The 12,374-nt window shown below is 42.8% G+C and overlaps 1 protein-coding gene across 1 annotated transcript in view; it reads left to right on the top strand.

Annotated features, from left to right (window-relative positions):
* The window catches only part of LOC116372042 (voltage-dependent calcium channel subunit alpha-2/delta-4-like), a 69,159-nt gene that overhangs the window by 9,281 nt on the left and 47,504 nt on the right, over positions 1–12,374 (top strand). Inside the window, exons 5-9 of the mRNA XM_031821115.1 lie at positions 8,547–8,617; positions 9,637–9,712; positions 10,962–11,014; positions 11,465–11,520; positions 11,728–11,745. Of these exons, the coding sequence (XP_031676975.1) occupies positions 8,547–8,617; positions 9,637–9,712; positions 10,962–11,014; positions 11,465–11,520; positions 11,728–11,745 (274 nt within the window). The remainder of the gene's footprint in view (positions 1–8,546; positions 8,618–9,636; positions 9,713–10,961; positions 11,015–11,464; positions 11,521–11,727; positions 11,746–12,374) is intronic.

The following is a 12,374-nucleotide window of genomic DNA, read 5'->3' as shown; positions in this document are numbered from 1 at the left end:
TCCGCTTGCAGAAAGAATTAGACAAGACCCAAACGTATACAGATAGGTATTGGTAAACATGAACATAAACTAAACTTATTTACAGATGATCTCCTGATATTCCTGACCAATGTTGAAAACTCAAAACATTTGACATCTCTCTAAGTCTGAGAGGGGTTTTAACCTTGTATCAACTCACTACCCAAGGCTTTTACTTGCTGCATATACTGTAGTTAAATGCTCCAGAGAGGAACACTGGTCCCATGTTGAAGATGTGCTCATCCATCGCCAGAATCTCCTTGTGTCTATTTTCAAAGGATAAAGAACTATTAAAAACCTCATAGTTAAGAACACTATAACAATATGGAAGAAAGTTAACCGTGTTCTACAAGAACCAATATCACTCCCTAAAACACCACCCGGTGGAACAATCCTTGCATAGTTTTCCAGAAGTCTCTGATAAATTGGTCCACATGGAAAACTAAAGGTGTAACGGATGTGAAACGGCTAGCTAGTTAGCGGTGGCGCTAAATAGCGTTTCAATCGGTGACGTCACTTGCTCTGAGAAGTAGTAGTTCCCCTTGCTCTGCAAGGGCCGCGGCTTTTGTGGAGCGATGGGTAACGATGCTTCGTGGGTGACTGTTGTTGATGTGTGCAGAGGGTCCCCTGGTTCGCGCCCGGGTATGGGCGAGGGGACGGTTTAAAGTTATACTGTTACAAAGGCATAGTAACTCTTGTTCATAGGAAATACTTTTATTTCCATGACAGCTTTAAAAAGCCATTTTGTATTAACCAATGTAAGATATGTTAAAATACACCTTAAAAGTTGTATACAGCATCACCTAATGTCCATTTGAAATCTTTAGGACATCAGCGCAATCTAGAGAGAATCCTACTTGAGTCAGAAAAGGTTCTTCATATGAAAGGTCAGCTAAACATAACTTTGCGGAGAGCCGATCCAACTGACAATCTCTTAGAAAAAATAATCTAAACCATTGGAACCAAGATTTAAAATGAACTGATAGTGGCACAAGATGGAGGGAATGTTGGAAGATCACTGGTGCAGCCAATGCAGCCTGGCGGCTAGCTGCCCCTCGGTCCAAACACAAACACACACCCACCAAACACAACATGAGTTATTCTCAGCTGAGGAGCAACGAGGCGTCCTAATCACAGTCCCTGGGAAACAGCTAGTTATTGTGTTGTCTCTTTTCTGTCTGTGTCTTAAAATGAAAACTATTTCAGTGTCCTAGTTGTATTGTGTCTATGCCTGTGGAACAGGGAGGAGAGGGGAGTAATTGTAGCCAACTGTCTCAGTTCATATTTTATCAGTGTGAGGGCGGCAGGTAGCCCAGTTGCTAGAGTGTTGAGCCAGTAACCGAAAGGTTCCTGAGCCTGTCGATCTGCAAGGCACTTAACCCTAATTGTTCCAGGGCCATCAATAGTGGCTGGCCATGACCCCCCTCTCTGAGGGTGTCTCAGGTAGACTGGGATATGCAGAAAACACATGTCCATTTAACCTCACACTGGACATGTGGAAAACAGGACAAATATGAGCCTATTTCAACTTGTGTTTGAGCAGTACTTCCTTAAAACTAAAATAGGTCACAGGAAACAGTCTATCCCCACATACCTAAATTGAAGCACCTCTGCAGGCACACACACACACAGACACACACACACACACAGACACAGGGAAACAGACACAGACTAAAATAGGTCACAGGAAACAGTCTATCCCCACATACCTAAATTGAAGCACCTCTGCAGGCACACACACACACAGACACACACACACAGACACAGGGAAACAGACACAGACTAAAATAGGTCACAGGAAACATAGTCTATCTCCACATACATAAATTGAAGCACGCGCAGGCACTACACACACACACACACACACACACACACACACAGACAGACACAGACAGAGACACAAACTGTAGTGTAAAATGACAAATAAAATGATGAATGAACGTATAAGTGGGCTAACACAGTCTTTAGCTCAGTGGCTAACACAGTCTTTAGCTCAGTGGGCTAACACAGTCTTTAGCTCAGTGGCTAACACAGTCTTTAGCTCAGTGGGCTAACACAGTCTTTAGCTCAGTGGCTAACACAGTCTTTAGCTCAGTGGGCTAACAAGAGTATTTAGCTCAGTGGGCTAACACAGTCTTTAGCTCAGTGGGCTAACACAGTCTTTAGCTCAGTGGCTAACACAGTCTTTAGCTCAGTGGGCTAACACAGTCTTTAGCTCAGTGGGCTAACAAGAGTATTTAGCTCAGTGGGCTAACACAGTCTTTAGCTCAGTGGCTAACACAGTCTTTAGCTCAGTGGCTAACACAGTCTTTAGCTCAGTGGCTAACACAGTCTTTAGCTCAGTGGGCTAATAAGTCTTTAGCTCAGTGGCTAACACAGTCTTTAGCTCAGTGGGCTAACAAGAGTATTTAGCTCAGTGGGCTAACACAGTCTTTAGCTCAGTGGCTAACACAGTCTTTAGCTCAGTGGCTAACACAGTCTTTAGCTCAGTGGCTAACACAGTCTTTAGCTCAGTGGGCTAACAAGAGTATTTAGCTCAGTGGGCTAACAAGAGTATTTAGCTCAGTGGGCTAACACAGTCTTTAGCTCAGTGGGCTAACAAGAGTATTTAGCTCAGTGGGCTAACACAGTCTTTAGCTCAGTGGGCTAACACAGTCTTTAGTTCAGTGGGCTAACACAGTCTTTAGCTCAGTGGGCTAACACAGTCTTTAGCTCAGTGGCTAACACAGTCTTTAGCTCAGTGGCTAACACAGTCTTTAGCTCAGTGGGCTAACAAGAGTATTTAGCTCAGTGGGCTAGCACAGTCTTTAGCTCAGTGGCTAACACAGTCTTTAGCTCAGTGGCTAACACAGTCTTTAGCTCAGTGGGCTAACAAGAGTATTTAGCTCAGTGGGCTAACACAGTCTTTAGCTCAGTGGCTAACACAGTCTTTAGCTCAGTGGCTAACACAGTCTTTAGCTCAGTGGGCTAACAAGAGTATTTAGCTCAGTGGGCTAACACAGTCTTTAGCTCAGTGGGCTAACAAGAGTATTTAGCTCAGTGGGCTAACACAGTCTTTAGTTCAGTGGGCTAACACAGTCTTTAGCTCAGTGGGCTAACACAGTCTTTAGCTCAGTGGCTAACACAATCTTTAGCTCAGTGTGCTAACACAGTCTTTAGCTCAGTGGCTAACACAGTCTTTAGTTCAGTGGGCTAACACAGTCTTTAGCTCAGTGGGCTAACACAGTCTTTAGCTCAGTGGCTAACACAGTCTTTAGTTCAGTGGGCTAACACAGTCTTTAGCTCAGTGGCTAACACAGTCTTTAGCTCAGTGGGCTAACACAGTCTTTAGCTCAGTGGGCTAACAAGACTATTTAGCTCAGTGGGCTAACGCAGTCTTTAGCTCAGTGGGCTAACACAGTCTTCAGCTCAGTGGGCTAACACAGTCTTTAGCTCAGTGTGCTAACACAGTCTTTAGCTCAGTGGGCTAACGCAGTCTTTAGCTCAGTGGGCTAACACAGTCTTTAGCTCAGTGTGCTAACACAGTCTTTAGCTCAGTGTGCTAACACAGTCTTTAGCTCAGTGTGCTAACACAGTCTTTAGCTCAGTGGGCTAACGCAGTCTTTAGCTCAGTGGGCTAACACAGTCTTTAGCTCAGTGTGCTAACACAGTCTTTAGCTCAGTGGGCTAACACAGTCTTTAGCTCAGTGGCTAACACAGTCTTTAGCTCAGTGGCTAACACAGTCTTTAGCTCAGTGGCTAACACAGTCTTTAGCTCAGTGGGCTAATAAGTCTTTAGCTCAGTGGCTAACACAGTCTTTAGCTCAGTGGGCTAACAAGAGTATTTAGCTCAGTGGGCTAACACAGTCTTTAGCTCAGTGGCTAACACAGTCTTTAGCTCAGTGGCTAACACAGTCTTTAGCTCAGTGGCTAACACAGTCTTTAGCTCAGTGGGCTAACAAGAGTATTTAGCTCAGTGGGCTAACAAGAGTATTTAGCTCAGTGGGCTAACACAGTCTTTAGCTCAGTGGGCTAACAAGAGTATTTAGCTCAGTGGGCTAACACAGTCTTTAGCTCAGTGGGCTAACACAGTCTTTAGTTCAGTGGGCTAACACAGTCTTTAGCTCAGTGGGCTAACACAGTCTTTAGCTCAGTGGCTAACACAGTCTTTAGCTCAGTGGCTAACACAGTCTTTAGCTCAGTGGGCTAACAAGAGTATTTAGCTCAGTGGGCTAGCACAGTCTTTAGCTCAGTGGCTAACACAGTCTTTAGCTCAGTGGCTAACACAGTCTTTAGCTCAGTGGGCTAACAAGAGTATTTAGCTCAGTGGGCTAACACAGTCTTTAGCTCAGTGGCTAACACAGTCTTTAGCTCAGTGGCTAACACAGTCTTTAGCTCAGTGGGCTAACAAGAGTATTTAGCTCAGTGGGCTAACACAGTCTTTAGCTCAGTGGGCTAACAAGAGTATTTAGCTCAGTGGGCTAACACAGTCTTTAGTTCAGTGGGCTAACACAGTCTTTAGCTCAGTGGGCTAACACAGTCTTTAGCTCAGTGGCTAACACAATCTTTAGCTCAGTGTGCTAACACAGTCTTTAGCTCAGTGGCTAACACAGTCTTTAGTTCAGTGGGCTAACACAGTCTTTAGCTCAGTGGGCTAACACAGTCTTTAGCTCAGTGGCTAACACAGTCTTTAGTTCAGTGGGCTAACACAGTCTTTAGCTCAGTGGCTAACACAGTCTTTAGCTCAGTGGGCTAACACAGTCTTTAGCTCAGTGGGCTAACAAGACTATTTAGCTCAGTGGGCTAACGCAGTCTTTAGCTCAGTGGGCTAACACAGTCTTCAGCTCAGTGGGCTAACACAGTCTTTAGCTCAGTGTGCTAACACAGTCTTTAGCTCAGTGGGCTAACGCAGTCTTTAGCTCAGTGGGCTAACACAGTCTTTAGCTCAGTGTGCTAACACAGTCTTTAGCTCAGTGTGCTAACACAGTCTTTAGCTCAGTGTGCTAACACAGTCTTTAGCTCAGTGGGCTAACACAGTCTTGTGATACCCAGATGACCCAGATCAAACCCAATCAGTCACATTGGACATTACATCCCATGGTACACTGCCAGAGATATTACTTAGCAAAAAGGTCTCAATGAGGATAGACTGCTTCTTTATGACTTTGCGAGTCCTTCAAATAAAATGTCTTAGTAAACTGAAAGCCCTAGAACCCAACACAAATCCTCAGAGGTAGTAGAATAGTGGAGCAGAGTCCACCGCAGGCTAGTATAGGAGAGACGGCTACGGTCACTCAAACACTAGCTGTCCTCTATACACCTAACCTCTACCTCTACCCAGCTGATGAGCTGTCCTCCATACACCTAACCTCCACACCTCTACCTCTACCTCTACCTCTACCCAGCTGATGAGCTGTCCTCCATACACCTAACCTCCACACCTAACCTCTACCTCTACCCAGCTGATGAGCTGTCCTCTATACACCTAACCTCTACCTCTACCCAGCTGATGAGCTGTCCTCTATACACCTAACCTCTACCTCTACCTCTACCTCTACCCAGCTGATGAGCTGTCCTCTATACACCTAACCTCTACCTCTACCTCTACCCAGCTGATGAGCTGTCCTCTATACACCTAACCTCTACCTCTACCTCTACCTCTACCCAGCTGATGAGCTGTCCTCCATACACCTAACCTCTACCTCTACCTCTACCCAGAGCAATGCAATACAGTACAGGTGACAGGTGACATGCCAGTGAGAAATAAACCACTCAACCAAGCAAAACAGCCTGGCTGGATTAAAATGAATAATTGAACTTGTACGGTGGACTAGATGGGAACTTCACTGGAGGAGAAGTGGAGAGAGAGAGAGAGAGAGAGGGAGAGGTAGAGAGAGGGAGAGGTAGAGAGAGAGGTGGAGGTAGAGAGAGAGGTAGAGAGAGAGGTAGAGGTAGAGAGAGAGGTGGAGGTAGAGAGAGAGGTGGAGGTAGAGAGAGAGGTGGAGGTAGAGAGAGAGAGAGAGGTAGAGAGAGAGGGAGGTGGAGGAGAAGGAAGAGGGGAATGGAGGAAAGATGTTTGTCGTTTTCCACTTTGCCAAATGAGGTGAAAGGACAACTTCCTATGACTGGAGGGAGGGAGGGAGGGAGGGAGGGAGGGAGGGAGGGAGGGAGGGAGGGAGGGAGGGAGGGAGTGTATTATATATTGTGATAGTGTATTATATAATGTGATAGTGTATTATATAATGTGGTAGTGTATTATATAATGTGATAGTGTATTATATAATGTGGTAGTGTATTATATAATGTGGTAGTGTATTATATAATGTGGTAGTGTATTATATAATGTGGTAGTGTATTATATAATGTGATAGTGTATTATATAATGTGGTAGTGTATTATATAATGTGATAGTGTATTATATAATGTGATAGTGTATTATATAATGTGATAGTGTACTATATAATGTGATAGTGTACTATATAATGTGATAGTGTATTATATAATGTGATAGTGTATGTGTATTATATAATGTGATAGTGTATGTGTATTATATAATGTGGTAGTGTATTATATAATGTGATAGTGTATTATATAATGTGGTAGTGTATTATATAATGTGATAGTGTATTATATAATGTGATAGTGTATTATATAATGTGATAGTGTATTATATAATGTGATAGTGTACTATATAATGTGATAGTGTATTATATAATGTGACAGTGTATTCTTTTTGTATTTTTTTCACCTTTATTTAACCAGGTAGGCTAGTTGAGAACACCTTTATTTAACCAGGTAGGCTAGTTGAGAACACCTTTATTTAACCAGGTAGGCTAGTTGAGAACACCTTTATTTAACCAGGTAGGCTAGTTGAGAACACCTTTATTTAACCAGGTAGGCTAGTTGAGAACAAGTTCTCATTTGCAACTGCAACCTGGCCAAGATAAAGCATAGCAGTGTGAACAGACAACACAGAGTTACACATGGAGTAAACAATTAACAAGTCAATAACACAGTAGAAAAAAAGAGTCTATAAACATTGTGTGCAAAAGGCATGAGGAGGTAGGCGAATAATTACAATTTTGCAGATTAACACTGGAGTGATAAATGATCAGATGGTCATGTACAGGTAGAGATATTGGTGTGCAAAAGAGCAGAAAAGTAAATAAATATAAACAGTATGGGGATGAGGTAGGTGAAAATGGGTGGGCTATTTACCAATAGACTATGTACAGCTGCAGCGATCGGTTAGCTGCTCAGATAGCTGATGTTTGAAGTTGGTGAGGGAGATAAAAGTCTCCAACTTCATCCATTTTTGCAATTCGTTCCAGTCACAGGCAGCAGAGTACTGGAACGAAAGGCGGCCAAATGAGGTGTTGGCTTTAGGGATGATCAGTGAGATACACCTGCTGGAGCGCGTGCTACGGATGGGTGTTGCCATCGTGACCAGTGAACTGAGATAAGGCGGAGCTTTACCTAGCATGGACTTGTAGATGACCTGGAGCCAGTGGGTCTGGTGACGAATATGTAGCGAGGGCCAGCCGACTAGAGCATACAAGTCGCAGTGGTGGGTGGTATAAGGTGCTTTAGTGACAAAACGGATGGCACTGTGATAGACTGCATCCAGTTTGCTGAGTAGAGTGTTGGAAGCCATTTTGTAGATGACATCGCCGAAGTCGAGGATCGGTAGGATAGTCAGTTTTACTAGGGTAAGCTTGGCGGCGTGAGTGAAGGAGGCTTTGTTGCGGAATAGAAAGCCGACTCTTGATTTGATTTTCGATTGGAGATGTTTGATATGAGTCTGGAAGGAGAGTTTGCAGTCTAGCCATTAATGTGGTAGTGTATTTTATAATGTGATAGTGTATGTGTACTATATAATGTGGTAGTGTATTATATAATGTGATAGTGTATTATATAATGTGGTAGTGTATTATATAATGTGATAGTGTATTATATAATGTGGTAGTGTATTATATAATGTGGTAGTGTATGTGTACTATATAATGTGATAGTGTATTATATAATGTGGTAGTGTATTTTATAATGTGATAGTGTATGTGTACTATATAATGTGGTAGTGTATTATATAATGTGGTAGTGTATGTGTACTATATAATGTGATAGTGTATTATATAATGTGGTAGTGTATTATATAATGTGATAGTGTATTATATAATGTGGTAGTGTATTATATAATGTGGTAGTGTATTATATAATGTGGTAGTGTATTATATAATGTGGTAGTGTATTATATAATGTGGTAGTGTATTATATAATGTGGTAGTGTATTATATAATGTGATAGTGTACTATATAATAGGTAGTGTATTATATAATGTGATAGTGTATTATATAATGTGATAGTGTACTATATAATGTGGTAGTGTATTATATAATGTGATAGTGTATTATATAATGTGGTAGTGTATTATATAATGTGGTAGTGTGTGTTACATTTACTATGCTGTCAAAAACGGAGTGTTTGACAATGTTAATGGTGTCATTGTAAAGACAGTGTGGTCTTCTCCCTGTCTGTCGGTCTGTCTCTAGGTGGGGAGGTTCTTTGGAGAAGTTGACGGCTCAGTGATGGCACGCCTTATCAAGATGGCCATGTTCAAAAGGTAAGACAATAGTCTTCTACTGTTCTATATCTCATGATAATGCCTTAAGCTGTTCTATATCTCATGATAATGCCTTTACCTGTTCTATATCTCATGATAATGCCTTTACCAGTTCTATATCTCATGATAATGCCTTTACCTGGTCTATATCTCATGATAATGCCTTTACCTGTTCTATATCTCATGATAATACCTTTACCTGTTCTGTATCTCATGATAATGCCTTTAACTGTTCTGTATCTCTCTCATGATAATGCCTTTACCTGTTCTATATCTCATGATACTGCCTTTACCTGGTCTTATATCTCATGATAATGCCTTTACCTGGTCTTATATCTCATGATAATACCTTACCTGGTCTTATATCTCATGATAATACCTTTAACTCATTTTAGGTCTCAAACTGCTTTACGTTGTAAAACCCTTGTCACGTTGCATGTGGTTATTAGTGTAACATACCAGACTGTGTGTCATCACAGGGTTAGCCCTTTGATTTGATTGGCTGGCTCGGGTTTCTCTTACATCTACTGTACACCCTATTCCCTTTATAGTGCACTACTTTTGACCAGAGCCTATGTGTTCTAAATAGCACCCTATTCCCTTTATAGTGCACTACTTTTGACCAGAGCCTATGTGTTCTAAATAGCACCCTATTCCCTTTATAGTGCACTACTTTTCACCAGAGCCTATGTGTTCTAATTAGCACCCTATTCCCTTTATAGTGCACTACTTTTGACCAGAGCCTATGTGTTCTAAATAACACCCTATTCCCTTTATAGTGCACTACTTTTGACCAGGGCCTATGTGTTCTAAATAGCACCCTATTCCCTTTATAGTGCACTACCTTTGACCAGGGCCCATAGGCAGTAGGGTGACATTGGGACCTTTCAGCTGTGTCTCTGATGTAGAAACACTCCTGAGTGAAGTGATGCTCTATAACAGTTCAAAGAAATGATGTTTGATTTTAGAGGATATTACGCAACCTGTTTCTGTGCGTCTGTGTGTGTGTGTGTCTTCAGGGTATCTCTGTACGACTATCAGGCCATGTGTAAGATGGGAGGACATTCTGCCAGCAGCGCCAGACCCCTTCTTAGTGTGAGTAAACATGTAAACAACAGTCTCTGTGTGTGTGTTCATGGATGTGTGTGTGTTTGTCTGAAAACTAATTCAAAATGTAACAAGTATCTGTGTGTGTGTGTGTGTGTGTGTGTATGTGTGTGTGTGTGTGTGTTTGTCTGAATACTGTATGTGTGTGTTTGTCTGAATACTGTATGTGTGTGTTTGTCTGAATACTGTATGTGTGTGTTTGTCTGAATACTGTATGTATGTGTATGTTTGTCTGAATACTGTGTGTATGTATGTGTGTGTGTGTGTTTGTGTGTTTGTCTGAATACTGTATGTGTGTGTGTGTGTTTGTCTGAATACTGTATGTATGTGTATGTTTGTCTGAATACTGTGTGTATGTATGTGTGTGTGTGTGTTTGTGTGTTTGTCTGAATACTGTATGTGTGTGTTTGTCTGAATACTGTGTGTGTGTGTGTGTGTGTGTGTGTGTGTGTGTGTGTGTGTGTGTGTGTGTGTGTGTGTGTGTGTGTGTGTGTGTGTGTGTGTGTGGTGTGTGTGTGTGTGTTTTTAAGGGTATCTGTACTTCACTACATTCCTAAAGAAAATCATGTATTTTTTACTCCATACATTTTCCCTGACACCCAAAAGTACTAGTTACATTTTGAATGCTTAGCAGGAAAATGTCCAATTCAAGAGAACATCCCTGGTCATCCCCACTGCCTCTGATCTGCTCACTAAACACAAACTCTTCCCTTGTAAATGTTGGACTGTGCCAATGGCTCTCCGTTAAAAAAGACATGTCTGGTATTGTCTGGTTTGCTTAATATAATACATTTGAAATGATTTAGACTTTTACTTTTGATACTTAAGTATATATTTTAGCTATTAGATTTCCACCACTGATCACTGCTCTGGTAGGAGATGCTGTGGGTGTGAATTGATGCCTAGTGTCAGTGATTAGAAAAGAGAGGTTATTCACAGCAGACGTCTCATCTCTCAGCACTGAATCCACTTCCTCTCTCTTGTTTCTCTGAGAGTCATTCTGTGTTGTGTATCTTTCTTTTTCGCATACTGTGTGGCTGCATGCTCATTGGAAGTCTAGACTGGGTCACTGTGAAGCACTTTGTGACAAATGTTTCTCTCTCTTTCTCTCTCTCTCTCTCTCTCTCTCTCTCTCGCTCTCTCTCGCTCTCTTTCTTCATTATTTTCTTGATCTATCTCTATATTGCTCTCCCTCTCTCCCTCCCCCTCTCTCTCTCTCTCTCTCTCCTCTCTACAGCCCTTCTATGGTCTGGCGGCTGCTCTAAAGTGGTTCCTCACAAACTTCCTACTGTAAGTGTGTCAGAGAGATCAGAGGTCTTGGCTGCTGGTAGCTAGTTAATTCTCAAGAGCCATTACAATTTACTCTCACTTGTTCTGTATGTATTGCTCTCTCTCTCTTCTCTCCATCACCCCTTCTCTTCCTCTCTCCATCACTCCTTCTCTCCCTCTCTCCCTCACTCCTTCTCTTCCTCTCTCCATCACTCCTTCTCTCCCTCTCTCCCTCTCTCCCTCTATCTCATCACTCCTTCTCCCTCTCTCTCATTCTCTCCATCACTCCCTCCCTCCCTCGTTCCATCACTCCTTCTCCCTCTCTCCACTCCTTCTCTCCCTCTCTCATTCTCTCCATCACTCCCTCTATCCCTCGTTCCATCACTCCTTCTCCCTCTCTCCACTCCTTCTCTCCCTCTCTCTCGCTTTCTCTTTCACTCATCTTCTTTCTTTCTCCTTTCCTCTCTGTAGGTTTTTACTGGAGTTCAACATCTGTGGTCTCTGGCACTCTGACCACTTTGCTGAAGGTAACACAGTCCAGTAAAGAGCACTCATTCCTATTCATCTCATTCAGCTTCTGTTGCACTGTTTGGCTTCAATGTCCCAATCTGTGTCTCTCATGTTGTCTCCTGTCCTGACCACACTCACCCATGTCTCTATCACCATCATCATCATCATCATCATCCTCGTCATCACCTGTCAATCATTCTCACCACCTCATTCCTCCCACCCAGCCAAGCCTGGCTTCAAAGGTACAGATTAAACCTCCCTTCCCTTATCTACTAGTCCTTTCCCTTAGCTCCTAGTCCTTTCCCTTAGCTCCTAGTCCTTTCCCTTAGCTCCTAGTCCTTTCCCTTAGCTCCTAGTCCTTTCCCTTAGCTCCTAGTCCTTTCCCTTAGCTCCTAGTCCTTTCCCTTATCTCCTAGTCCTTTCCCTTATCTCCTAGTCCTTTCCCTTAGCTCCTAGTCCCTTAGCTCCTAGTCCTTTCCCTTAGCTCCTAGTCCCTTAGCTCCTAGTCCTTTCCCTTAGCTCCTAGTCCCTTACCTCCTAGTCCTTTCCCTTAGCTCCTAGTCCCTTAGCTCCTAGTCCTTTCCCTTAGCTCCTAGTCCTTTCCCTTAGCTCCTAGTCCCTTAGCTCCTAGTCCTTTCCCTTAGCTCCTAGTCCCTTAGCTCCTAGTCCTTTCCCTTAGCTCCTAGTCCCTTAGCTCCTAGTCCTTTCTCTTAGCTCCTAGTCCTTTCCCTTAGCTCCTAGTCCTTTCTCTTAGCTCCTAGTCCTTCAGTGTTTGTCATTGTGAACGAACCAACAAGGTGTATGGGCTGGATGGAGTTCGGAGAAGGGGTTAAGGTTTGCTTGCAACTCATGTTGGGCTCCCGAGTGGCTC

This window comes from Oncorhynchus kisutch, unplaced genomic scaffold (genome assembly GCF_002021735.2).
Source record: "Oncorhynchus kisutch isolate 150728-3 unplaced genomic scaffold, Okis_V2 scaffold3868, whole genome shotgun sequence".
NCBI classification, from domain to species: Eukaryota; Metazoa; Chordata; class Actinopteri; order Salmoniformes; family Salmonidae; genus Oncorhynchus; species Oncorhynchus kisutch.
Note: the sequence above shows the minus strand (reverse complement) of the source record. Positions and strands in the feature narration are given on the sequence as shown.